At 32.9% G+C, this 23,101-nt stretch overlaps 3 protein-coding genes across 6 annotated transcripts; 1 reads left to right on the top strand and 2 right to left on the bottom strand.

Moving 5' to 3' along the window:
• The first annotated feature begins 1,928 nt into the window (after positions 1 to 1,928).
• LOC129309707 (GDSL esterase/lipase At5g62930) lies at positions 1,929 to 5,207 on the top strand. Its single transcript, XM_054951389.1, has 6 exons — positions 1,929 to 2,151; positions 2,283 to 2,360; positions 3,003 to 3,143; positions 3,974 to 4,050; positions 4,365 to 4,529; positions 4,857 to 5,207. Exons 1-6 carry the CDS (start codon positions 2,053 to 2,055, stop codon positions 5,023 to 5,025), a joined length of 729 nt encoding a protein of 242 aa, XP_054807364.1. The 5' UTR covers positions 1,929 to 2,052; the 3' UTR covers positions 5,026 to 5,207.
• Positions 5,208 to 6,853: 1,646 nt separating this feature from the next.
• LOC129309191 (transcription factor MYB98-like) lies at positions 6,854 to 11,162 on the bottom strand. 2 transcript variants are annotated; one of them, XM_054950607.1, is made up of 3 exons: positions 8,471 to 11,162; positions 8,202 to 8,358; positions 6,854 to 7,928 (listed from the first exon to the last, which is right to left on the bottom strand). In XM_054950607.1, the coding sequence occupies exons 1-3, from the start codon at positions 9,103 to 9,105 to the stop codon at positions 7,257 to 7,259; spliced, it is 1,464 nt and encodes a 487-aa protein (XP_054806582.1). In that variant the 5' UTR covers positions 9,106 to 11,162; the 3' UTR covers positions 6,854 to 7,256. The 2 variants fall into 2 exon arrangements, with proteins under 2 accessions (XP_054806582.1, XP_054806583.1); XM_054950608.1 differs by having other exon boundaries at positions 8,232 to 8,358.
• Positions 11,163 to 13,810: 2,648 nt separating this feature from the next.
• Positions 13,811 to 21,500, bottom strand: LOC129309192 (triose phosphate/phosphate translocator, non-green plastid, chloroplastic-like). 3 transcript variants are annotated; one of them, XM_054950612.1, is made up of 10 exons: positions 21,002 to 21,500; positions 20,299 to 20,421; positions 20,041 to 20,193; positions 19,671 to 19,756; positions 19,456 to 19,540; positions 19,180 to 19,299; positions 18,993 to 19,061; positions 18,518 to 18,647; positions 18,322 to 18,404; positions 13,811 to 14,051 (listed from the first exon to the last, which is right to left on the bottom strand). In XM_054950612.1, the coding sequence occupies exons 1-9, from the start codon at positions 21,395 to 21,397 to the stop codon at positions 18,328 to 18,330; spliced, it is 1,239 nt and encodes a 412-aa protein (XP_054806587.1). In that variant the 5' UTR covers positions 21,398 to 21,500; the 3' UTR covers positions 13,811 to 14,051; positions 18,322 to 18,327. The 3 variants fall into 3 exon arrangements, with proteins under 3 accessions (XP_054806587.1, XP_054806588.1, XP_054806584.1); XM_054950613.1 differs by lacking the exon at positions 13,811 to 14,051 and adding an exon at positions 17,820 to 18,181; XM_054950609.1 differs by lacking the exon at positions 13,811 to 14,051 and having other exon boundaries at positions 17,820 to 18,404.
• Positions 21,501 to 23,101: the final 1,601 nt, after the last annotated feature.

Genomic DNA, 23,101 nt, shown 5'->3' with positions numbered 1-23,101 from the left:
CCATTCCTTTGAAGTTATAAAACATTTTCAATAAAATTATACATACTAATTAAGTACATTAAATATAATTTATGATTTTAACATTTCTATAAACTTTCGAATTACCTTTCATTAATAAGAGGGTGGAAAAAATTTATTTAAGGAGTGAAATAATAAGGGTAATATTAAAATAATTGAATTAATAAATTTTATGTTCATCAAAACATCTTATTTTTTGAGACATAGATAGCCTTTAAAAATATTTTATAAATGGAGATAGAAGTAATACAATATCTAATCATTTATGACATCATAAAAATATTAAAAAAGCAAGCAATTATTTATTATGGAGAGGGGCAAACTAGTGAAGCTCGTCAAACCTGCCTATTTAAGCGTTTAACTTGAAGCTTAGGCTCAAGGTTAATAGGCTTTAAAGATTATTTAAATTTAAATGAGTCACTTCTAATGTGCTAAAAAATAAATGAGTTTGCCTTTTAGAATTGATGGTCGACCTGTTTAAATCTTTTATTATTTTTGTATACTCTAATTTTACATGTGAGAAGATAAAAGAAGAGGGCGGGAACATAATATGAAAAGAAAGAGATCGGAAACAAATCTTGAAAAAGAGTGTCATTTTCACTCGTGCTCACTATAATTTTGCTGCTGCTTGTTGGTTTTAATTTTTATGCTCTTGCATGTCGCACTGTGAGCCATCGTTTGCTCCAACATGTCTTATTAGAATTATTTTTTAAAAAAAAATTATTGATTATGTCTAAAAATTTAATACTTCCTTTATTAAAAAATGTCTTGAAAGGTTGGATATTAAAAAATTTAAGATATTTTTAATCTTTCAAGATGTAATTATTATTTTTTAAAAAAATCCTTATTGAATAAATTATTTTATATTTATTTTAAGGTAAAATAATCTATTAAATAGAGATAAATATAAAAATATATAGTTAGTTTGATGTTAAATAATTACTTTATTAAAAAGTAAGATTTGATTAAAAATATTTTATATTTTTAAATAGGAAGTAATTTTTTAACTTTTTTTCCACTTAATATATATCCATTAACAAATATTTTTTTCTTTCAAAACATTTAATGAAAAGTAAAAAAAATTATAATAAAAATTGAATAGGACAAAAAAAATTTTTACCCTATAAACAAGAGCAAAAAGAGTATATTAGTATCTAAGTATGCAATTAAACTTATATATTTATTTGAAAGAATCTTTTCTTGAAAATATATAAAAATATCTAAAACCAACAGACCGATCCTAGGCCCGCAACCGCAAGTTCAAGGGTTCAACTTTACTGATGAGATCTTCTCTTGATAAATAAATTTTTCAAGCTCAACTTTTTTAAGCCAAACCAAAAAAGGTCTGCTTCCCTTTTAATTTAATTATTTTAAAATTCATCATTTTCTAAAATTTGATTTTTATTTAAAAGATTCAAGGTTAGATTTATAAGCTCACTTTTATTATTACCTTTTATTTTTTTTGAATTTTTTAAAATAAAACTTTCAACTATAATATTTTATATTTTTTAAAAATACAAGTTATAATATTTAAAAATTAAAAATAAATAATAAAATTTTTTATATTAAGGTATAAATATATATTTTAAAATTTAAATTTAATTTAATAATTAAATTTTTTTTCTTAAAAGTAAAAATGAAACGGGTTTAAAAAGGTCATCTTAATTTGAGTCCAATTTTTTTAAAAAAATATTATTTTTTTTTCAAATATCAAACCCTTATGAAAATAAATTTAAATGGATTGCTCATTAGGCTCGGCTGTTATTACTCACTTTAGTTAGGATATGCAAGTAGGCCTGTTTTTCTACCTCAAAATTCTGTCATAACCTTTTTTTTTTTTTTTGAAAATAAGTTAACTATTGGAAGATCACAATAAGTTGAATTCAAGAAACGCCGTGTGGCCAACTAATCGATTGGTCGTCAGTTACCTCATCTGCAGTACAAGTCAGAAACATGTTGCTCAATTTTTCGGACGTCTGATTGGTGATCAAATCGCTGGCCCGAGCGAGGAAGCTTGGGCAGTTGTAACTTTCAATGAGGCCTCAGATCGTGTTGTTTGGAGATTCGTTAACGGAGCAATCCTTCCGACCTGGTGGATGGGGTGCTGCTCTTGCCAACTCCTATTCTCGCAAGGTTTTTTCCCCCCTCCTTTTCTTTTCTTCTTCTTTGTTTTTCTCATTTGTCCTTGTCGTCATCAGAGATCCAAAATTGTCTTCGGATATGCTTCAGAAATTAATGAGCTTTTATATTCTCTCATTGCGAAGGCTGATGTCCTCATTCGTGGATATGGTGGATACAACACAAGATGGGCTTTGTTCTTGCTGCATCACATATTCCCTCTGGTAATTGGCTATACTCATCTTTATTTCTTCACTAATATGTAAGTTTACATCATACTTCCAGCTGTTAAACTAGGGTATGGTTAGGCATTGATCCTTTTGCCTTGTGTATGGATCATTCAGCTGCCATTGTTGGTCATTACTAAAATCACTTAACTCAAAGTAGCAGGCATGCAATTTTCCTTTTTTGGGTGTTTTTAAAAATGGGCAATCCTTTTTTTTTTTTTTGGGGTAAATGGAAGAAAAATTTTGACTTGACATACAGCTTTTGTTAAGCACGAGACAAAATGAAAGAGGCTTGTTTAATCAATGGGCTCCTCTACAACTGCTCTGATTATGTACATTTGGTAGCCTTTGAAGATTAGGCTTAAAGATTCAACAATCTGCTAGTTTTGGCTGCGTTCGTTGTGATGGATTGATTCAACATTGGACCTTTCATCGACATCATCTGGATTTCATATAATCTTTTGACACTTGCTGCAACGACGGTGAAGTTTTATTTCCTCGTGATGCATAATTTGCCTAAAGAAAATCATTTAGTCTGTGATATTGCAATGCAGTGCTTGATAATGTATTGGAGGTTTGACAAATCGCTACATTAATGGTTGAACTCCCAATGTTTTAATGGCATGGCTTCTTTCTCAGGTCTCGACCAAACCTCCTATTGCTACCACAATTTTCTTTGGCGCTAATGATGCGGCTTTGTCAGGAAGAGGTAGTGAAAGGCAACATGTACCTATTGAAGAGTACAAGGAAAATCTTAGAAAGATTGTTCATCATTTGAAGGTCAAATTTTGTTGTTTCACTTCTCAACAATGTAAATCAGTTTGTTAACAACCTGTTCAATTCTTTCAAATCATTATCTGCTAACTTGTGCCCCTTTGGTTAGATTTTGCCTGTAATCCTGGATAGTATCATTTAATCTGGAGTTATGATTATCCTAAGTTCCACAGATGGTATATATCATGTCTAGGCGTACCCATTTCTTATTCTAGATTTACTAATTTACTCGTTCAAAGTGTTATGGTAGATAACTTGCTAAAATATACGGCAATGTCTTGAAAGAATAAGAATATCAGGAATTGACTCACAGGAACTGTATTTTAGTGGAGTTTTGAGGAGTTATTCATTGTATAACTTAAAGATTTTATCTTCTTCTCTATGATATAATTTTGACTTCCAGGAATATTCTGTAAATTGAATTTGAACTTTTAAAGTAATTTTTACCCTTTTCATCTCGTTGAATTCAGTATAATGATTTGGATTTCTTTCCATCTTGTTACTTTGCCTCATTGGGTTAAGGAGTATCCTAATGTTGATTTGAAAACAATCGGGGCATAGCATGAATCGGACCTGTATTCCATTAGGTGCCAATCATAAGATGTGGAAAGATGATATAGAGATGAAAGCAAAGAGAAAGAGAGAGACTTAGACAAAAAGAATCTTCATGAACCATTATATATGTCCTCCTCACTGGTTGGTGCATTGGTATATATTGAGAAAGTGGGTAGCCAAATAGCTCCAATAAACTACCATGGTAACGTCCTAACTAACTTCTCATCTATTGTTCATATCATATGATCTAAACTATTTCATCACTGGGAAAAAAATTGCAGGAATGCTCACCAGCTATGCTAATTGTGCTTATTAGTCCACCACCAGTTTGTGAGAAAGGCCGTGATGCTTATGCAAGGCATGATAGATTCTTCCTTTCATTTTAGATTCAATGTCCAAAATCTGCATTTTTTTATGGTCACTATCTCACTGTACCATGCATGTGTATTTGCTACACTTACCAAAGGCATTGAATGGAACTGTTCCCCGTGACATCTATTTTCTTGCAATTCCTGGAGGAAAGAGTCATGGGTGAACTTTTAATTTGTAATTTTTTTGGCCTCTAGAGAAATTTGAATGTTTAGTAGAGCAAGAGAATCATGGGTTACATGAACTTCTCATCATTTTAATGATTGTTAACTTTATCTGTAAGGGGCTTTCAATGTCTTGCAGATCTCTCTATGGCGAGAATGCCAGAAAACTGTCAGAAAGAACAAATGAAGTAACAGGTGAATATGCAAAAGCTTGTATTGAGACGGCCGAGGAATTAGGTGTTCGTTTTATCAATCTTTGGTCCAAAATGCAAGAGACAGATGGCTGGCAAATGAAATTTTTAAGGTTTGTGATGTTTACTTCCTGGACACTTGAGAGAACAAGTGAATATTATTTAGGTTTGACCCTGTTCTCTTGTTAAAGCGTCATGGATTTTTTTTTTTTTTTTTACTTTTTAGTCTATTAGTGTTGAAAAAAGTGAGGGCAACCTTGACTGTAATACACAAGAAAGGAAATATTCAGTCAATATGTTCTCATGAAGAACAAAAATTAAAGGTTATAAAAAAAAATGAGATTCATTTAGAATTTAGACGCATAATTTTGGGGTCAAATTTAACTTACCACTGCATTATCTGTAGCCATATAAAGATTTCTGCATCGATGTTTTTCCAGTGATGGGTTGCACCTTACGCCAGAAGGAAACGAAGTAGTGTACCAAGAAGTCACAAGGGTGTTCAATGGGGCGTGGCTTTCTGCTGAAGAAATGCCATACGATTTTCCTCACCACTCACAAATTGATGGCAAAAGTCCTGAGAGTGCTTTCCAGCAAAAATGTTTGTGAATGGTGACATCCACAGACCCTTTGGGGGTCGAACTTTCAATACATTGTACTGTGCTCAATTTGGTTGATTCCGTTGGATTTTCTTCCTGAAATAAGATAGGTTTTTGTGTTGACATAACAAGATTGGAGTTTATTCCTGACCGAAGTTGCACCATTAAGAAGCATTTATAGAGTTGGCTGCATGGCTGGTGTTTCATATTCAGAGACAGAGCCGCCAGTTCCGTAAGCTCTCCAAATGGGCTCGGTGGTTGGGTTTGACGAGGTTGGGTTGAACTGAAGTTTCATCTGTTCATTTTATGTTATACCTGGGCTTATAGTGTTAATTGCAGTAATTTCCCCTTAAGTTGATTCACTCATTTAAACACGCAAAATTTTCACTTTGAATTCATGAAGATGGAACTTATGAACCCTCCTAAACCAATTCTCTATCCCTACCATTTCTTTTCGATCCAATTTTTTTTTTATAAAAAAAAAAGAAACTTCTTTTTCCAACCCCCTATTGAAAGGTAGAATTAACTTAAGAAAAATGAAAGATAAAAAATATAGTTGATTTCTAAAATTAATTTTAAGTAGTTTATGATATGGCTTTGTAGAATTACAGTATCAATAAATTAGGCTATTCATTTTGATGAAACTACTTTATGTCTACTACCTTTGTTGTTCGTAAACAACCAAAGTCATAAATTATTCAGTTACACTTTATTTTGAATTTACGGTACAATACCAATTAAGTAGAATTCATTGCTTCAATTAGTCTTAACAAAAAGTAAACTCATTAATTGTCATAGTTAAAGCGTAATGAGCGTACTATTAATTTTATTCTTAAGACAAGGTATATCGTTAACTAACTCCAGGGAGACACAGACATTATTAGTATCTAAGTTGATATTCCATCCGTTTTATAAAAATTGTTACAAAAACATTTTTCACACAAAAAAAATCATTAAATAATCTAATCTAAGTTTTTATAAAATCAATATAATATTTTCCTAATTTATCACTAATATTCTTTATAATACATACTACTTGACCACTAATGGGTGCATTAATAAGAAGGAAAACATGAAATAAAGCTTGCATGTTGATTGTTTGCTAATAGTGTCTCTTTTGTCGTGAGATACATTCTCTATGAATGGCAACCATTATTTGATTCGGTAGATCCATTCTCTATTGCATAGAGGGTGACAAGTTGAGACTACCGAGAGGAAAACAAATATGCTGACTTCCTTGTGTCCTATGTTATTGCCATGGATAGGGGTGTACATGATTTGGATCATCCATCAAATGATTTAAGGACTTTCGAATTTCCTGCAACACAACGCCATAGGCATTGGCTAGATTCGCATTTGTCATAGTAGACCCCACTTGGGTCTCCCCCCTTTCTTAACCAAAAAACATGAAATAAAGAATTTATACCTTGTTAGAATCTGAAAATGACACTTATTATAAACTTTTGAAAGGAAGTTTTTTGTGTCACTTATTATGAAAAAATAGGATTAAAGTAGTATTACATTGACTCTCTCTCCGGATCATAATATATGTTGTTGGTAACTAATTTATGTTTTATAAAAAATATTAGTTGAAATCTCATTTTCCTAAAAATGTTTACATCTTTATATTTTTACTCTTGAGTTAAGTGAGTTTTTTTTAGTAACGCATGCGTAATCTTTAAATATGGAGCATTTAAAGACAAGAAATTGAAAAGGAAAAAAAAAGCAAGGGTATAAATGTAAAAAAAATAAATTTTACCTAGTACCCTATATTTTGAACCAAGGGATATTTTTATAAAGTGACTTATATTATGGTCTAAAAGAGTATATTCTTACAAAAGTTTACCATTTGGCCCTTCCCCAAATATCATCTCTTGTGCTGCGGCTGACGTCCCATGGTGCTCTGCCCCAGAAAAAATAAACAAAGATAACCTACAGTGCAAAATAGAAATGTATCATCCCTTTGATTGGTCGTATCAACATCACCTGTACATAAACATAAAATTATGCAGGAGTACATAGAATATAGAAGTGGCTTCAAAGCTACATGCATATCTTTTCCATTCAAACTAGGAACCAGATCAGAGTACAATCCTTTTTTCGCGAAAAGGTCAAAGTACAATCTTTATTTAACTCCATATATGCGTTAAATATATTAAATAATTCTCAAGATTGTTTCACTATTTATTTATTGTTGTCTGTTTCATCATCCTTCAAAATTTGTTCCTCCAAGACAAAGAGCTAAACACAACCAAGAACATCTTTGATCTGAGACATCATCTCCACCAAATCCATCTCCTTCTTAAGTTCCACCTCCTGACCCTGTGACTTCCCTAAATCAAACTGATCATCCTCATCAAAATCAGCATTATTAACAACATCGTCACAATATTGCAACTTTGCTTCAAAGTCTCCTCCGTGCACAGTATGATCAGGAGCACAAGGCATATCATCAAGTAAAGTATCAAGATTGCATACTTCTTGAAACAAATTTATGTTCTCATCGAAACAAAAGTCTGGGACGTCGTTAAAGTCATATGTAGGAACCAATCTGTCATTGTCGGGACAAAACTGCTCACTTGCCAGTCTTGCTGATGCTTTCCTTGTACCAGTCATACGATTGTTGTTGTTGTTGTTAGGGTTAGCAGAAGAAGAGGATCTCTTCCTATAATCTATAGGCGGGTTTTTGTCTAAGTTCAAGCTCTTGATGTATTCCTGAAGAAGAGAGGGTTTAGGGTACTTGGAGCGACACTTCCTTTTTGAATATTGCCTTCTCTTGGTTGCATTCCAATGGTTTTTTATGGAGTTTTCAGTTCTTCCAGGCAACTTCTTGGCAATCTCTGCCCATTTATTTCCTATCTCTATGTGGGCTTCGATCAGGATCTTATCCTCTTCATTACTCCACGTGTCCTTCTGCAACAAAACAAAAAGGCAAATTAAAAAAGTTAAAGGCACTGGAAGATATATGCCTGCAGATTTTTAATCAAGGCATCACTGACAGGAAACACATAACTGGATTGTGGTTCCATAATTCTGTATGTCCTACTTTATTAATCTCTTGTGTGAATAGTGTGATTTATTAATCTCTTCCATAATAATATGACTTTTTTATAAAGTGTGTGCGTGTGTGTCATATTAGATGTATATATATTCCATATGAAAACTATTTTTTGAGAGTATTAATACTTGGCATAACAGACTCAGACAAATTAGAACCTTGATGTTAGGCCTTAAATGATTATGCCAACGCTCTCGACATTGTTTGCCTATTCTCCCAGGCAAACTCTGAGCAATATGAGACCACTTTCTCACTCCGTACTTTTCAACCAGCTGAATCAGCAGCCTGCAATTAGCAGAAAAGTGGGAAAAAAATATGAACATGATCAGAAATTAAAAAATAATGTGTAGTTAATTATCCTTAGGAAAAAAAAAATTAATTTGCAATATATATGCACCTATCTTCTTCCACTGTCCACTGTCCCTTCACCACGTTGGACTTGTTCCGAACTTTGCATGCCCTTCTGATTGAAGCTGATAACCTGCTATTCCTATTACTCAAACCAACCCTCCGGAGAAAACTAAGATCTGAAGATATGACAGAGACTTCATCATCTGGTACTACGAATTTGATAGGCTTGCTTTCTTGAGAGTCAAATGGAAAATAATAATTGCTCTGGTCTGCATCCACCACCTCCATTTGATTCCTCTCATGAGAGACATTGAGGCTATAATAATTATTACCTCCGAACTGGAAATTCTCCATAACATGTGCATGCCCTTCATTGCCATTGATATTTTCAATAAATGGTTTTGACTCATAAACATCAAAATCTTCTGATGAACAGCCAACGGAGAAACTATCTAAAGGGCTAACAAAATTTGCAGTTTGGACCCCAATAACTGAATTTGATGAAGATCCATATACTTGAAATGGATCAATATGGAGTAGATCTTGCAAGAAATTACTCTGTGATGAAGGAGCCCCAAAATTAGGAAGCTGGAGATCTTTTACGTTGGATTTCACGTCCATTGCTGGCATCTGCATTGGCTGGGAAACATATTGTTGTCTGATCTTTGTATCCAAATCCATGGCAGAGAGTGTTCAACAGAAAATGAGGGAAATGTCTAAATGTTTCACTTTCAAGGACATGTTCTTCCTGGTTTCGTTTATAGTGGAGGGTTGGAACGTAGCATTAATTAATTTTTGAAGCATCAAATGGCTGGATATAACCTATTCTCAAACTTCAAATGAGTTAATTAACCCAAAGCAAGCCTTTTTTCCCCCCGCGATGCTAGTAACTGCTATCAAAATTATAAATGAAGTTGAAGAGTAATACTTCCGTTATGTTATTTATGTAGTTCATCATTAATATTGTCAAACCGAATATGGTTTCACTTTGCTTTATGCCACTACCTTTATTTCATCTCAACTGTAGTTCTAGGTTGTTCAGAACGAATTTAAACACACAGATTTATTTATTTATTTATTATTAAATTTAAACTATTCAAATTAATCAAACACTTTAAACTTGAAGTGGAAGTGATATAGAGAGAGAATAGACTGGAGAGAAACCATGCTCTTTGTCAGAGCTCGTCTCTGTGGGGTAAATCCATTAGCATACATGCTACTTTACAATGCTATTTTGTTCTTTTCGTTTCATGCCGTGTGGTTACAATTAGTTTTAAGGAAACAGAAGCAAAGCTGCGAGCCTTTGCTGGTTGTGGTGATAAAATATATCGAAGATATATTTACTAACTACTAATGTAACAACATATCATTTATTTCAGTGTGTAACCATCACTTCAAAATTAGAATTAGAAATTTGAGCCAAACTGGATGCTGATTGGGGAGCAATTTTACTCCTTGCTTGCTATTCATTGTTCGTATACTCATGCACTGATTATGTGTTCGTCTAGATGCACATTTTTGCGTATGTAAACTTATAATTTTGAGATGCAATTAATGTTGCACTTCAAATAATACTTATGAAAATTGATCAAGCTTGGATGAGGTGCAAGACATTCAGCAAAATGTAGTCCACTCTCTGTTTCTCATGCCTCCTTTGGTATAGGGAATTGTTTTTGGTGGAAGTGAAAGTCGAAATAAAACTAGAAGTGGAAATAAAAAAAGGAGTGAAGTTTAAAAATATGTTTGATATGCAATGGGAGTGAGATAAAAGATTTGTTTAATATTATATTTATATTTTGAAAAGATTAATATAGCCTTGAATATATAAAAAAAAAAAAAGCCATTGAAATACCAGCTCACACATGAAGCAATTGCTGTGGGAATACAGGAGAACAAAAAAACCATAATCCAAGAAGAAAATTTGAGGAAGGTGACAATATTTAATCATCAAAGCATTTAAACATAAAATAATAAGCAACCCAAGTATGCTTGCAACTTTTGCTTGGAATCACGATTTTCTCGATGTTACCTAAGGATTGAGCATGATTGTGGCTAAGGACTCACTCTCTAATGGGGTATAGAGGCTAGTTTGCCTAGGTTTCGTTTGTTCATTAAAAAAAAAAAAAAAAAGAAGAAAGATTTGCAACCCAGATCTTCTACTCGACTTGCGATGCTGAAGACGAAGATATGCAAGTCAGTTGATTTGCTCCACCCAAGTCGATCTGCTCGCTTTTGAGCTCATTAATGCCTTCGATTTGTTAAAGCTTTGAGCATTGCTGCTGTCGGAGCAAGTGTTCTGGCCGTGCGTCGATGCTTGTACAAGGCGGTGGCTTCGTGAAGGATGAAAGTCATTGCTACGCAGACGATTGTATGCATTGCTGACCTAGGACGACAAAGAACCATCATCATCGTTGTTGGCGGAAGGCCACCGTCACTAGCAGAGGGCCATCACTATCGCTAGTGAAGGGCCATCATTGATCACAAGATCATGGCAAGGGAGGGAGGGGACACGGGTAATTGAGTCTAAAGAGCAGACGGAACTGAGTCACATCAAGTAAGCATAGAACCTAGTTCCATCGATTTTTATGGGACTGAGTTCAAGGGAGGACCGAGTTCTATGGTACCAAATGGATAAAAATATTAGTTCCACTTCCCTCACTCCAATTCCTTGCTACTAAACGGACCATTAAGTTCTAATAGAAAATTTAGTTGAGTTTTTTTCGGCAAAGGAAAAAACCTTGTCAATCTTTCTTGTTTGGTTTCTTTTTTTATTTTTTATTTTTAAAAATTATTTTATAATATAGTTTTTAAAATTATTTTTTAAAATAAAACAAAATAAAAATTCATTTGATTATGTTAATTTAAAAATAATTTTAAAATTAAAAAAATAGATTGATAGTAATAATTATAGGTAATTAATCATAAAAATTTTGTATAAAAATTGATTAAAGTAATTATAATTTTTAATATTAAATATAATATATTTTAAAAACAAGAAAAATATTAAAAAAAACAACTTGAACTTGTTTATATTTTTTTAAAATTAAAATAGTTTTAAAAACAATTAAATCAAAAACACTAATTTAAACAAGTTTTTAAACTTTTTTATTTTAAAAACAAAAAACAGTTTTTAAAAATAAAAACAAACAATTCCTTAATGCCTGCTTGATTTCTATTCTCATTTTTTATTTTTAAAAATAAAAATTGATTAGATTATATCAATATATAAACATTTTTAAAATTAATAAAATGGACAAATAGTTATGGTTATAGGTAATTAATGATAATGATTAATAACAAAAATTAATTAAGATAATTATAATGTTAAATAATCAAATGTAGTATATTTTAAAAATAAAAAATGAAACGAAAACAACTTGAAGTTTTTTCTATTTTTTTGTTTTTAAAAAAATGAAAAAAATTAAATAAAAAATACCTAATCCAAACAAGTTTTAAAATTTCTATTTTCAAAAACAAAAATAAAAAAATAAAAAACAAACAGACCCTAATAGCCTGTTTGTTTACTGTTTTTAAAATTTATTTTTCTATTTTAATATTTTTAAAACAAAAAAACTTACTTGGATCATGGTTTTATAATTTTTGTTTTAAAAACTGTTTTTAGTTTTTTGTTTTTAAATACAAAAAAATAAAAACAAGTTTCGGCTGTTTCTATTCCTTTGCTCCCGATTTTTTTATCTCACCGAGTAACTCATATCTCATTTCAGTTTTTTCTTCTCCTTCGAGTTTGCTTCTAGTGCAGAGGAGTTCATTCTCTCGCCGGCGTCGCTGACTCTCTTCTCATCGGTGTCGCTACCTCCCTTCTCATCGGCATTGCCTTGGACGGTTTTCTCTCCTTTTAGCAAGTCTGTTACTAGCTAAATTTTTGAAAGAGGCATAAGTTTGTTCCTTCTCATCCATTGCTTTTCATCTTCACTTTTCTTCATCACATTTCATCTTCACTTTTAGGTTATTGCGGATGCTCAAATTTTTCTTCTCAATTACTTTACCTATTGCTTTAATTTGTTAGATCTTATATTTGAACTTCATTGCTTTTCATCTTTAATCGATGCACATAGATCTAGCATTTGAATTGTTATAATTTTGTTCTTGTTCTGCTGTTTGTGTTGCTGATTCAACTAGTTATTATATTATTCCTTTTGAGTTACACTAACGTAGAGGTAGATTTCGCTAAATTTACTTTTCATGTTGTTATTATTATGTAGTTCCTTCTGGTTCTGGTGTTATTTTAATTTTGTTTAGTTTCAAACTCATTCTTTTGATTTAAAGGAAGGTAGTGATAGTAGGGAAGTAGATTTAAAGGATTGAAAATTGGTATGAACTCAAACATAAGCACAGAAACTTCTCGGTGGTGCTTGTTTTTAAACTTCTCCATTTTCTTTGAATTTAAGTTGAGTTAGTCTACTTACTGTAATATTCACTTATGATAGATGGAAACTAATGTTGACTTGAAGATGTGGACTGACCTAATAGTTAAAGCTTTGATAGACATTTTAGTTGAAGAAGTCCAAAAAGGAAATATGCCAAATGGTGTATTTCACTCTAGAACATAGACTTCCATGACTGTAAAGTTGAATTCTGTAACCAATCATTCATTCAATGTTAAGCAACTAAAATAAAAGGTGAATCGACTGCGGAGTATGCATCGTGAGTTCACTTTATTACTGAAACACACTGGATTTGGGTGGAGTGCAGAAACAAATACTGTTACTGCAAGTAAAGAAGTTTGGCAAAACTATCTTCAGGTATGTGTTCATTTAGTATTTGTCCTATCAAGGGTCTTATATTCTTATAATTGTCTCCGGTATTAACTATCTTATTTTCACTCATACGATATTATTATTGTTTCAAGGTTCTGATGTTTTGGCTTATATTCTGACCCCATGAATCTTGTTACCTATTGTATACTTGCTGAGTTGACCTGGAATTATATTTATCCTCCAAGAGAGTGGTTATTTGAATTGAATAGCTATCTTTTGAGATTTTTTTTTATCTTTACCCTGTTTTTTCATAAATGTTAGACTTGATTATATGCTTGCACGTGTGTGGAATAAAAACTACTATTAGGAGAACTATATATACACCTATGTGTTCAATTAGACTTGATTTAGATTAATTAAGGACCAATATGACTTTCAAAACCTATTAGACATTAAAAATATTAACATTTGTTAAGTGGCACAAAGCATGTCAAGTTTTTTTTTTCAATTGATGATGATAACGAAGTGCGGGCAACAAGTATGTCTCACATCATCATCATCATCATCATTATTTCTAGTTTCAGACGTTCACACAACCATAGAAAAATGGAGGTGAAGCTTCTCTTCTATTTGTAGTAATCCAGAAATGTTGATTAAAAAAATTGTGCTTAGCTATTTGATTGTATTTTTATTAATTTTTGAAACAAATTTATCAAGAGAGAGAATTAGCCTAATGGAAATTGAGTCCACACCCTATTTATCAAGTTCTGATTCTAATTCTGAGTTTGAATTCCAATAGCCTAACAATCCTTTCTGTGTTCTGGCCAAAGAGAGAGCTTGAAAGTTTTCCTTCCAGAAGCTTCAAACCTTCAAGCCAGCAACCTTCCAAGAGCAAATAATCATAAATGCCTGTTTGACCAAAGAAATTGAAATCGGTTGGTTCTTGAAGGCACGTTCTCAATAGTGGTTGATAATTAGATTTCTTCAAAGATACACACTAAAAACATATCCTATATAAAATTTTAAAATTTGAGAAGATTCTGACAATGCTAAGCTTTTTTTGTATCAAACACACACACTCTCACGCGTGTATGGAAGTGAATGACAACCATGTATGAGTGTGAGTGAGATTTATGTGGAAAGATTAAAAAGTTTCAACTATTATTTTGGGTTCTCTTATTGCTATTAGTACATTTTCTTTATTACTTGTTACCAATAAAATAATTACTAATTCTTTCCTTGATCTTTAGGCACATGAAAAGGCTGCTCAATTTTGAAAGAAAGGATGTGACCACTATAAGCTGTTGGGAATCATATTCAACAGAAGTACTACAACAAGAGTACTCCATCACTCTTCTACCCAAGACCCACCAAATAGTGATGAAGAAAATGAACTGGAAAATCAATATCTTAACAGTGGGGTTCATAGAGATGATAAAGATAGTTCAGGTGATGACATTCAAGAGGTGGAGCATATCACACGAAGTGGAAAACGCATAATTCGAACAAAAGAGCGCAATTCTAAGAAAGAGTCTAGAAAATATCAAATGGCAGAAGCACTTGCAGCATAGGCTGAAGCTTCTAAGGCAAGAGCAGCAAAGTATAAGGGTGGTAAGAGTATGGAGGCTAATTTTGAATATACTGCAGCTAAATGTGTTATTGCTCTTGAGGAGATTGAAGGCATTCGAGCTGACATATTTGTCAAAGCTTTGGAAAAATTTAGGGAATATGATTGGAGGGAAATGTTTCTTACTATGTTAATAGGAAAAGGAAATGGTTAGATTTGTTTTAAAAACATATTTGTTGATCAATTAGAAAGGAATCTCCAGTAATATAGTACCATAGGCTATATTCATGCGGATTATGTGTTACCCGTGCAAGTATTGTCATTTTCTCTTCTTTTTTTCCCCTTTCAACGTTAGGTTCAGAACTTGCAAGCTTATATGTTTACACACACATGCCCCTTTTATATGAAATTGAATAATCATTTGAAATTGAATAGTGTTATATGTGTTTGTAAAGTTGATTTTGTTCTTTTTGAAATTGTATGACAAGTTATAAATAGAATGGATGTTGATAAAATGTCAAAGGAAAGTGATGAATATGCTTCTGAATCAAGTGATGATGACTTGCCTGAGTTATTGATAATTGATATGATTTATGATTATGACAAGGACTTTTTAAATAAAATAAAGGTTCGAACATCTATATTATCCGGTCATGACTTTGTTGCTGAGGTATTAAATGGATCTGAAACAACTTGCTTTGACTTGTTTCGAATGGAAAAGACATGTTTTGTTAACTTTTGTACTGAATTGAGGGGGAAGAGCTTCTTAACAAACTCAAGAGGTGTGCTTATAAAGGAAAAAGTTGCAATGTTTTTTATTCATAATTAGTCATAATGTTCGTCACAGAGTTATTGCAGATCGTTTCCAACATTCAACAGAACTCGTTGCTTCAAAGAAGTGTTAACAGCAGTATGTCAACTTGGAAAAGAGTTGATAAAACAAGAATCCTTGGAATTGCCTGACAAAATTACAACCAATGCAAAATACTACCCTTGGTTTAAGGTATGAAATTTTTCATTTACAATATCATTTATATGTTAGAAGTAATGTATTTTTTTTTTGTTTGGGTTTTGTCGTAGAATTGTTTGGGTGCAATTGATGGCACACATATTAGCGCATATGTTCCTGCTGATAAGCAAATTTCATGTCAAGGTAGAAAGTCAACAGTTACGCAAAATGTCATGTGCGCCTGTGATTTCAATATGATGTTTACATATGTGTATTCGAGATAGGAAGGAAGTGCACATGATGCAAAAGTTTTTATGGATGCACTTACCAATCCAAATGCACATTTTCCTTAGCCGTCTAGAGGTGAGCACTAGTATTATAATTTTGTTTTGCTTTGAATAAATATTTAAATTTTAATTTAACATATTTTATATTGACTTAGATTTTTTCTATCTTATTGATTTTGGCTATCCATACACTGGAGGTTTTCTTCCCCCTTATAAGGGTGAAAGGTATCATGCGCAAGAATATAAAGGCGAAGCTAGACAGCCCAAAAGTCGAGAGGAATTATTTAATTATAGGCACTCATCTTTGAGAATGACAATTGAGCGTTGCTTTGGAGTTCTTAAAAACATATTTCCTATTTTGAAGTTGATGCCTCCATATAAACCTACCAGGCAACGATTAATAATTATTGCATGTTGTACAATTCACAATTATATATGCAAATGGAATTTGCGTGATGAATTGTTTAAGATTTGGGAAGAAAAGGATATAGAGATAGTTGTTATGAATGAAGCTCTTCATGAGATAGGGGGAACAAGCTCAAATGATGATATCTTGTTGAGATTATTTGATCAAGATGCAGCAGATATGGCAATGCATAAAGATCATCTTGCAAATAGGATGTGGGCACAACATAACTAATAGATTAGTTAAACTGATTTGGCAATATTGAACATCTTGTTATAATAAACAAGATTGAAGTAATAGTTTTCAAAACATTATTCCATTTATCTCATCAACTTTTTATTATCTTATGTCATGTATATTACTTTTATTTGTTGTTTGTCTTTGAAGTAAATGTCACTTTCAAATTGAATTTAATTCATGAATTCTATTTTTTCTTTTTAATATATTTAGCTGTTTTGATTTATCACCCACAAGCAAATTATGAAAGTATACCATCAGTAAAATATGTTAGTAATAATGTATAATAAAATTTGTATTCTTATAAATGTTACTCATTTTGTAAATTGTGGGGGGCTTCCAAAAAAAAATTGTACTTTACTGGTGGCAACATATAAATTAATTTTGCTAAGCAAAATAACAGTCAAAACAATTTTAGCAAAATAACAGTCAAAACAATTTTTATCAAGCCAATTTTGTTGTATTTTAGCATTCAGAACTTATTTTTAGGATTAATTTTGCCAAGCAAGTTTTTTTGTTTTTTAAATTCTAAAACTGTTTTTGAATTATTATTACCAATCACATTTTTTTTTAGTTTGTTCTCAAAAACAGTTTTTAAAATTGTTTTATAAAACAATTTTTAAAAACAAAAAATGAAAACAATAACCAAACAAGCTATAAAATTCCTTCCGAAATATCTTAAGTTTTTGTTTTTTGTTTTTTTGATATTTTATGTTGTTCCATGTAACTGCATGCAATAAATAAACTCAGTATCAGCAATTTGTCAATTGTTACTTAAAACAAAAATTGAAAAGTACCCTCAATAACAAAAGTTGACTGGTCCATCAGATTTTTCTATGGTAATCTACTATGCTAATCAACTAGTTTTATATGATGAAAAACAAAGTAAATATACATTTTAATTAAATCAAATCAGCAAAACAAGATGATGGAGGCTTGTTTGGCACAATCCTTATAACTATGCTTATTTCTTTTTTTCGGTATAAACCATTCGATATCTTGGAATCATTGCCCGCCCCAGATTAATCCAGACCCCTCGTAAGGAGACCTTACAGTAGTAGCGAGGTACTGATAAAACAACCTCTATCGCGTTTGTCACTCCCTAAGGTTCGAACTCTCGTCCTGAGGAATGCCGGTAATAGCCCTTGTCAATTTTATCGAGCACCCATTAGTTATAACTATGCTTATAAACATGAACAATAGTGATTTAACTTGGGGCTCAGGGACCAGATAAAGAATAAACCTTCTCGATTGATTGTAGAATAGAATTTTTCTTCACATATGGAAATGAACCAAAACATATTTCATAATCTTATTTTAAAAAAAGAAGAAACATGTTATTAGTACCCTAAATTTCTTCCTGTGGCGTTGCCTGCAACTGGCACAAGTAATTAGTGTATGGCTACTATTTTCCTAGTCCCCAAAAGGGGGGGGGGGGCGGGAATTAGTGATGAATGATAGTATGGCTTGCCAAGCCCCAAGACGATCATATAACCATAAATTCTCCCTTCATATCTTTTGGCTTTGCCAATTTCCGAAGTTGGGGAATGGTGAAATGGAGAATTAGTTTGTGGGTGCATATTGCAGCACATCCTAACAAACCAAGAAGACTATTTATATATACTCGTCTAAGTGAAATTGTATTTGCACACTCGAAAAAAAAAACTAAGGTAATTGATAAGCAGACGAGACATTTTCCTTGCAGCAGAACAAAGAAACTAGCACAATTTTACCGAATATTAAGCTGTCTTTGGCTTTGGCTTCATTCGCTTCGCCCTTGAATAAAGGAACACTCCGGCAAGAGCAATACCAGTGCCTGTAGAAAAATAAGCACATGAAATCTCATCACTACATGTCTCGGCCACCAGTTAAGCTATCGTTAACAAGGAGCTTTAACTGTTGCGGATTGAAACAAGAATGTAAATTTACCAAAAGCGTTAACAGGTGATACAGGTGTTTTGAAGAAGAGGACAGAGCTCACAATGACCACAACCCGCTTCACACAGTTACCCACAGAGTGGGTAACAGGCGATACCCTTTGCAGTATCATATAAGAAACCTGCAGAACCCACTCAAACAAAATCATTTTAGCGTGCGTTAAGAAATACAGAACCACGTGTAAACGATGAAGTACGGCCAACAGAATTACTTGCTTTGCACGAGACTGTCATAAGACTCGGAATATGGAGCATTCAGAATGCCCTTCCTAATTGGCAAGACATATCGTCTCTCAATTTTTTAAAATGAATTCTAACTATCTCAAGCAAGGTTTTAGTGCACCAAGTGAGGATGCCCATGAGCTTAATCTATAAGGGGGAACGGGGAAAAAAAAAATCACATCAAACCATTGGTTTCTTTTATTTCAGAGAAAATCTACAGTTATGCATAGAAGAGGAAAACTCACTTGTTGATATGCATGGAAACAGAGTGCAGCAACAAGAGATCTGATGTATAGTTGTCTAACATTTAACCCCTGTTAAAAAAGAAGGCAGGGTAACAGATTAACAAGCTCAACGCCAGAGAACAGTTTTTGACATATTCCATTACTAACGGAAAATATATATATCAATTTTAATCATCAAGATACTCACAGCAGATTGCAGGTATGCAGGGGTAAATTTGACACCTTCCATGAAGATAGCCACAGGTGCTAATAAAAAGAAGGACAAAACAGTAATTATTGAGAAGAGGTTTATATTGTCCACTGATTCCTGAGAAGAACAAAATACTTGTTATTTTCTCCTCTTCCTAAAAAGCGCACAGTAAGATAAGAGTGTGACAAAATGCCAGCATAATTCATAATGCAAATAATTAATATCCAATGCAATAGATCCAACACTCTTGCATGTGCTCATAGAGCAAATTACCTCTTTATTAACCATGACCTTTTTGCTAAGAACATTACGAGACTGAAATGTCAAATTAGATGCCATCGCACTCCCAAATCCAGCCCTTTAAAGTATTCCACAGAATGAGCCGCAAATTAGAAATCAAATCCCAATTATTTTCCTCTATAATCATGCTATGCTCCCTCTCATTCTCTTCTCCTTTATGATGCAAGAACTGAAAAAGGAGATCTTACCAATTAAACGAGGCCTCAGTGACAGATGCCAGTGCTACTCCACCAACAATAGGCACAAGTGAAGCGACAACCAATGCAGTTGGCATCTGTAAGACAGTAAACAAGCTACTAACGTTGGAAAAAGTTGATTCATGATTCATTTCTTCTTCAAAGGAAATACTTACTATACTTAAGTAATTAAAGTCAAAGACCAGTAAATGATAAATACACCAGCATGCTATCTGTCACTAACATGATTATTGACCATGAAATGTTAGATGTTTACCTCTGACTATAAGAAATCACAAGACCAGGCATTAGATTATTCAAATAAGCAATATTAGGGGTTACGTTTATAAAAGAAAAACTGCATGCAACAATGTATTATCACCTCTCCGAGGAATATAGCAGAAAGGACCACTGAAAAGAAAGGCTCCATTGCTTTGATAGTGTGAGTGAACGACACAGCTACCTTTCCAAGGCTCATGTTAGTGAAAAGGTTCCCTAAAGTATGTACCACAGCCAGAGGCAGTATAGCTGCAAGCTGCCAATAAGTCACTTAGAGTCGATTACTAAACATGCACGCACACACAAAGGCCCAAGTAATGAATAGAAGGCAGAGTAAATAATTCAGCACAAAACCAAATACCAGGGAACCACTTATTTTAGGCCTTTTATAGAGGTTAAAAGTCCATAAAAATAAGACAAGGAGAGTCCCAACGGCAAATTGAACTGCAGTGACAGTTAATGGAAACTGGTACACCTTCAAGACCTGTGAGCATGGAAAGCAGTAAAAGTTTAAATACTAATCCAAAATCTCGTGGAACATAGACATCTTTCAACAACAAGAATTAATTCCTCATTCATATGTTTTTCCAGCCAGCGCCATTTGTAATTGAAAGCTTAAAAGTTTCAACTGCAAGCCTCTGAAAACTAACACCATCTGCCTTCAGACGAATATTAAGCAACAGTATGAGAAACGTTTTCAAAGATAATTTATCAGTTATCGCGACAGAGAGAGAGGGAGAGGGAGAAAGAGACTATTGACCAAGAAACAAACGGGAAACATTACAGCATATAGGAATATGGAATCAGACGTTCAATTAATATCGCATAATTCAAAAAAAAAATCGCAAAATTCTAAAGCACCAACATCTGACGCGTTCTCGTCAATTCGATCGTACGGCGATATTGGTTCACAATAGCATAATTTTTCGGCCGTTTAATACCAAAAGTAATGAAAAGAGAGACAATAATTCACCGCAAAATGTCCATAATTTTTTCTCAGATATATTAAAATGGTAAAATAGAAAGAACAAAGTAGTTCTGGTATAGGAATTGAGATTGAATACCTGCTTATTGTAGATATTAAAGTATATATTGAAGAGGTACCAGAGACCAAACAAGGATCCGAGCTGCAGAGTTTTGAATAAGGCGTTGGAGCTCTCGTCGGCGCTCTCAGGAACAGAAGTGGCCCGGGCCTCAAAGCGAGTAGCGTCAGAATCAGAGGAAGCAGGAGTAGGCAAGGATGTCGAGGGCCTGAACTTAAAAGAGGAGGAGGAAGAAGAAGCAACGGCCCAATATCGGCGATGGAACGACGAGGAAGAAGAGGAGGAGGAGGAGGAGGAAGAGCTTTCATTGGGCTTGGAAGAGGACGCAAACAGAGGAGAGAAGCGGTTGGAGGTAAAAGATCTGCGAGATTTATGAAGAGGCAGCGAAGGGGAGATAGTGAAAGCTGTGCTCTGCATTTTCGAAGTTTAGGAACGGATCTAATTCGCGAACACTCTCTAGAAAGAGGGAAGATGGGTAGACTGCAACTTTCTCGGCAGAGTAACGGAAACGCGCAGATTTTTTTCTGAAATGTAAATAGAATTTATGGCTGCAATGGCAACTAATGTAAATTCAAACACATCGTTGGATATTCCATTCATGGTCATAGGTACTAAGAGTTAAAATGAAAATTGAGTTACGGTGCAATTTTATATTGAAATATAAAATTATTTTTAAAACAGTAACATTATTTTTAAATTATTTATTATAACAACGTTTTTCTTAAATTAATTAAATTAAAACAATATTATCTCACCATTTAAACATTTTTTATTGTAATAAGTAAGACCCATTTTTCATAAAATGTAATTTTATCTATAAATTATTTTTAAAAAAGTAATATTACACTCACCATTTAAAAATTATAAAAATAAATAAATATAAAATTACAATAATATTAATTAAATGAGAAAGAATGCCACTTAAACTTTAAAAATTCACTTCATATAGGGATATCTAAGTAAAATAAAAATATAAAGTAAAATTATTTCATTGTCCCTTGTATCCTTTGATTATTTACTGAAGTTATTTATTTCTTTACAAAAAATTATTTATTGACTAGCAAGAGTTGTTTATATTATTACTAAACCTTAATTTTATTTTAAATGTTGTAATCATGGTAAAATAAGTTGTTCATTGCTTATGCTAGAAATGTTCATTAACCTACAAGAGTTTTTATGCCATTACTAAATATTGATTTTATTTCATATTGTAATCATGATAAAATGAATTGTTCATTGACCTACAAGAAATATTTGTACAATTACTAAATCTTAATTTTATTTCATATTATAATCATGATTAAATGAGTTGTTTATTTTCTTACAAATTGTCCATTGATCTGCAGAATTTGTTTGTACCATTAATAAATCTTGATTGTATTTTAAATGTTGTGATCATGATAAATATGGAATCAATCCAATTCTAAGGAACTGTTGTTGCAAGAGGAGGAGATTCTGCAAGAGGAGTTACTCTGGCTTGGTGAGCAAATAAATAGACCCTTGGGCGACAACTGGTGCCACCTGTGATGGCAAGGTGAAGCACAATGAGAAGAGCAGCATTATGGAGTTAGAAGGATCAGTTGACTCAGAGCTTAGAAACAAGGGACCGATAGCCTGAGAGAGCTACGGCAACAACATTAGGAGGTTTTAGTGAGGCAACGAATATCACGAGCTAACAAGCAGCTTGGATCATGCAATTGGGGTTATCAAATCAGAGGAGCTAGAGGGATCGCCGGACGGCAAGGGGTCTGGGGGTGTTAGCACCCTCATTTTTTGTTGTTTGGCGGTGTTAGCACCGAGCTCGCAGCTTCACAAAGTTCCCCCCACTGTGGTTGTCGTTGACTCATGCATGGAAAGAAGAGGGAAGAAGGCAAGTGACAAAGTCTTTAATCTTGAAAATAAAATAAAGAGAGCGAGGATATTTTGATGTTTTCTTATTTTAAATATAAATATTTATTAAAATTATGTTAAGATTTTATCTTCATATCAAATATATTTTTAAAATTTAATTTTATTCTATTTTTTATTTTGATTTTAATTTTATCCAAAGCTTTTTTATTATACCAAATGAAGCCTAAAAGTGTACACCTTATGGGAGGTTTTGATTGATTATTGAAAAGA

The sequence above is a fragment of the Prosopis cineraria genome, unplaced genomic scaffold (assembly GCF_029017545.1).
Source record: "Prosopis cineraria cultivar Desert tree isolate PC_DT_omini unplaced genomic scaffold, ASM2901754v1 PC4, whole genome shotgun sequence".
Lineage (NCBI taxonomy): Eukaryota > Viridiplantae > Streptophyta > Magnoliopsida > Fabales > Fabaceae > Prosopis > Prosopis cineraria.
The sequence above is the reverse complement of the archived record's forward strand: the minus strand, read 5'-3'. Positions and strand labels throughout refer to the sequence as shown.

Excerpts from the sequence above, each read along its gene's own strand:
- LOC129309191 (XM_054950607.1), bottom strand. The coding sequence starts at position 9,105 with ATGGATTTGGATACAAAGATCAGACAACAATATGTTTCCCAGCCAATG. Across the intron at positions 8,359-8,470 it reads TGGACAGTGGAAGAAGATAG|GCTGCTGATTCAGCTGGTTG; the intron begins GTGCATATATAT and ends TGCTAATTGCAG. Across the intron at positions 7,929-8,201 it reads GTCTGAGTCTGTTATGCCAA|AAGGACACGTGGAGTAATGA; the intron begins GTATTAATACTC and ends GTTTTGTTGCAG.
- LOC129309707 (XM_054951389.1), top strand. The coding sequence starts at position 2,053 with ATGAGGCCTCAGATCGTGTTGTTTGGAGATTCGTTAACGGAGCAATCC. Across the intron at positions 3,144-3,973 it reads AGATTGTTCATCATTTGAAG|GAATGCTCACCAGCTATGCT; the intron begins GTCAAATTTTGT and ends AAAAAATTGCAG. Across the intron at positions 4,530-4,856 it reads TGGCAAATGAAATTTTTAAG|TGATGGGTTGCACCTTACGC; the intron begins GTTTGTGATGTT and ends ATGTTTTTCCAG.
- LOC129309192 (XM_054950612.1), bottom strand. The coding sequence starts at position 21,397 with ATGCAGAGCACAGCTTTCACTATCTCCCCTTCGCTGCCTCTTCATAAA. Across the intron at positions 20,422-21,001 it reads TTAATATCTACAATAAGCAG|GTCTTGAAGGTGTACCAGTT; the intron begins GTATTCAATCTC and ends CCATGCTCACAG. Across the intron at positions 19,300-19,455 it reads AGGTCATGGTTAATAAAGAG|GAATCAGTGGACAATATAAA; the intron begins GTAATTTGCTCT and ends TGTTCTTCTCAG.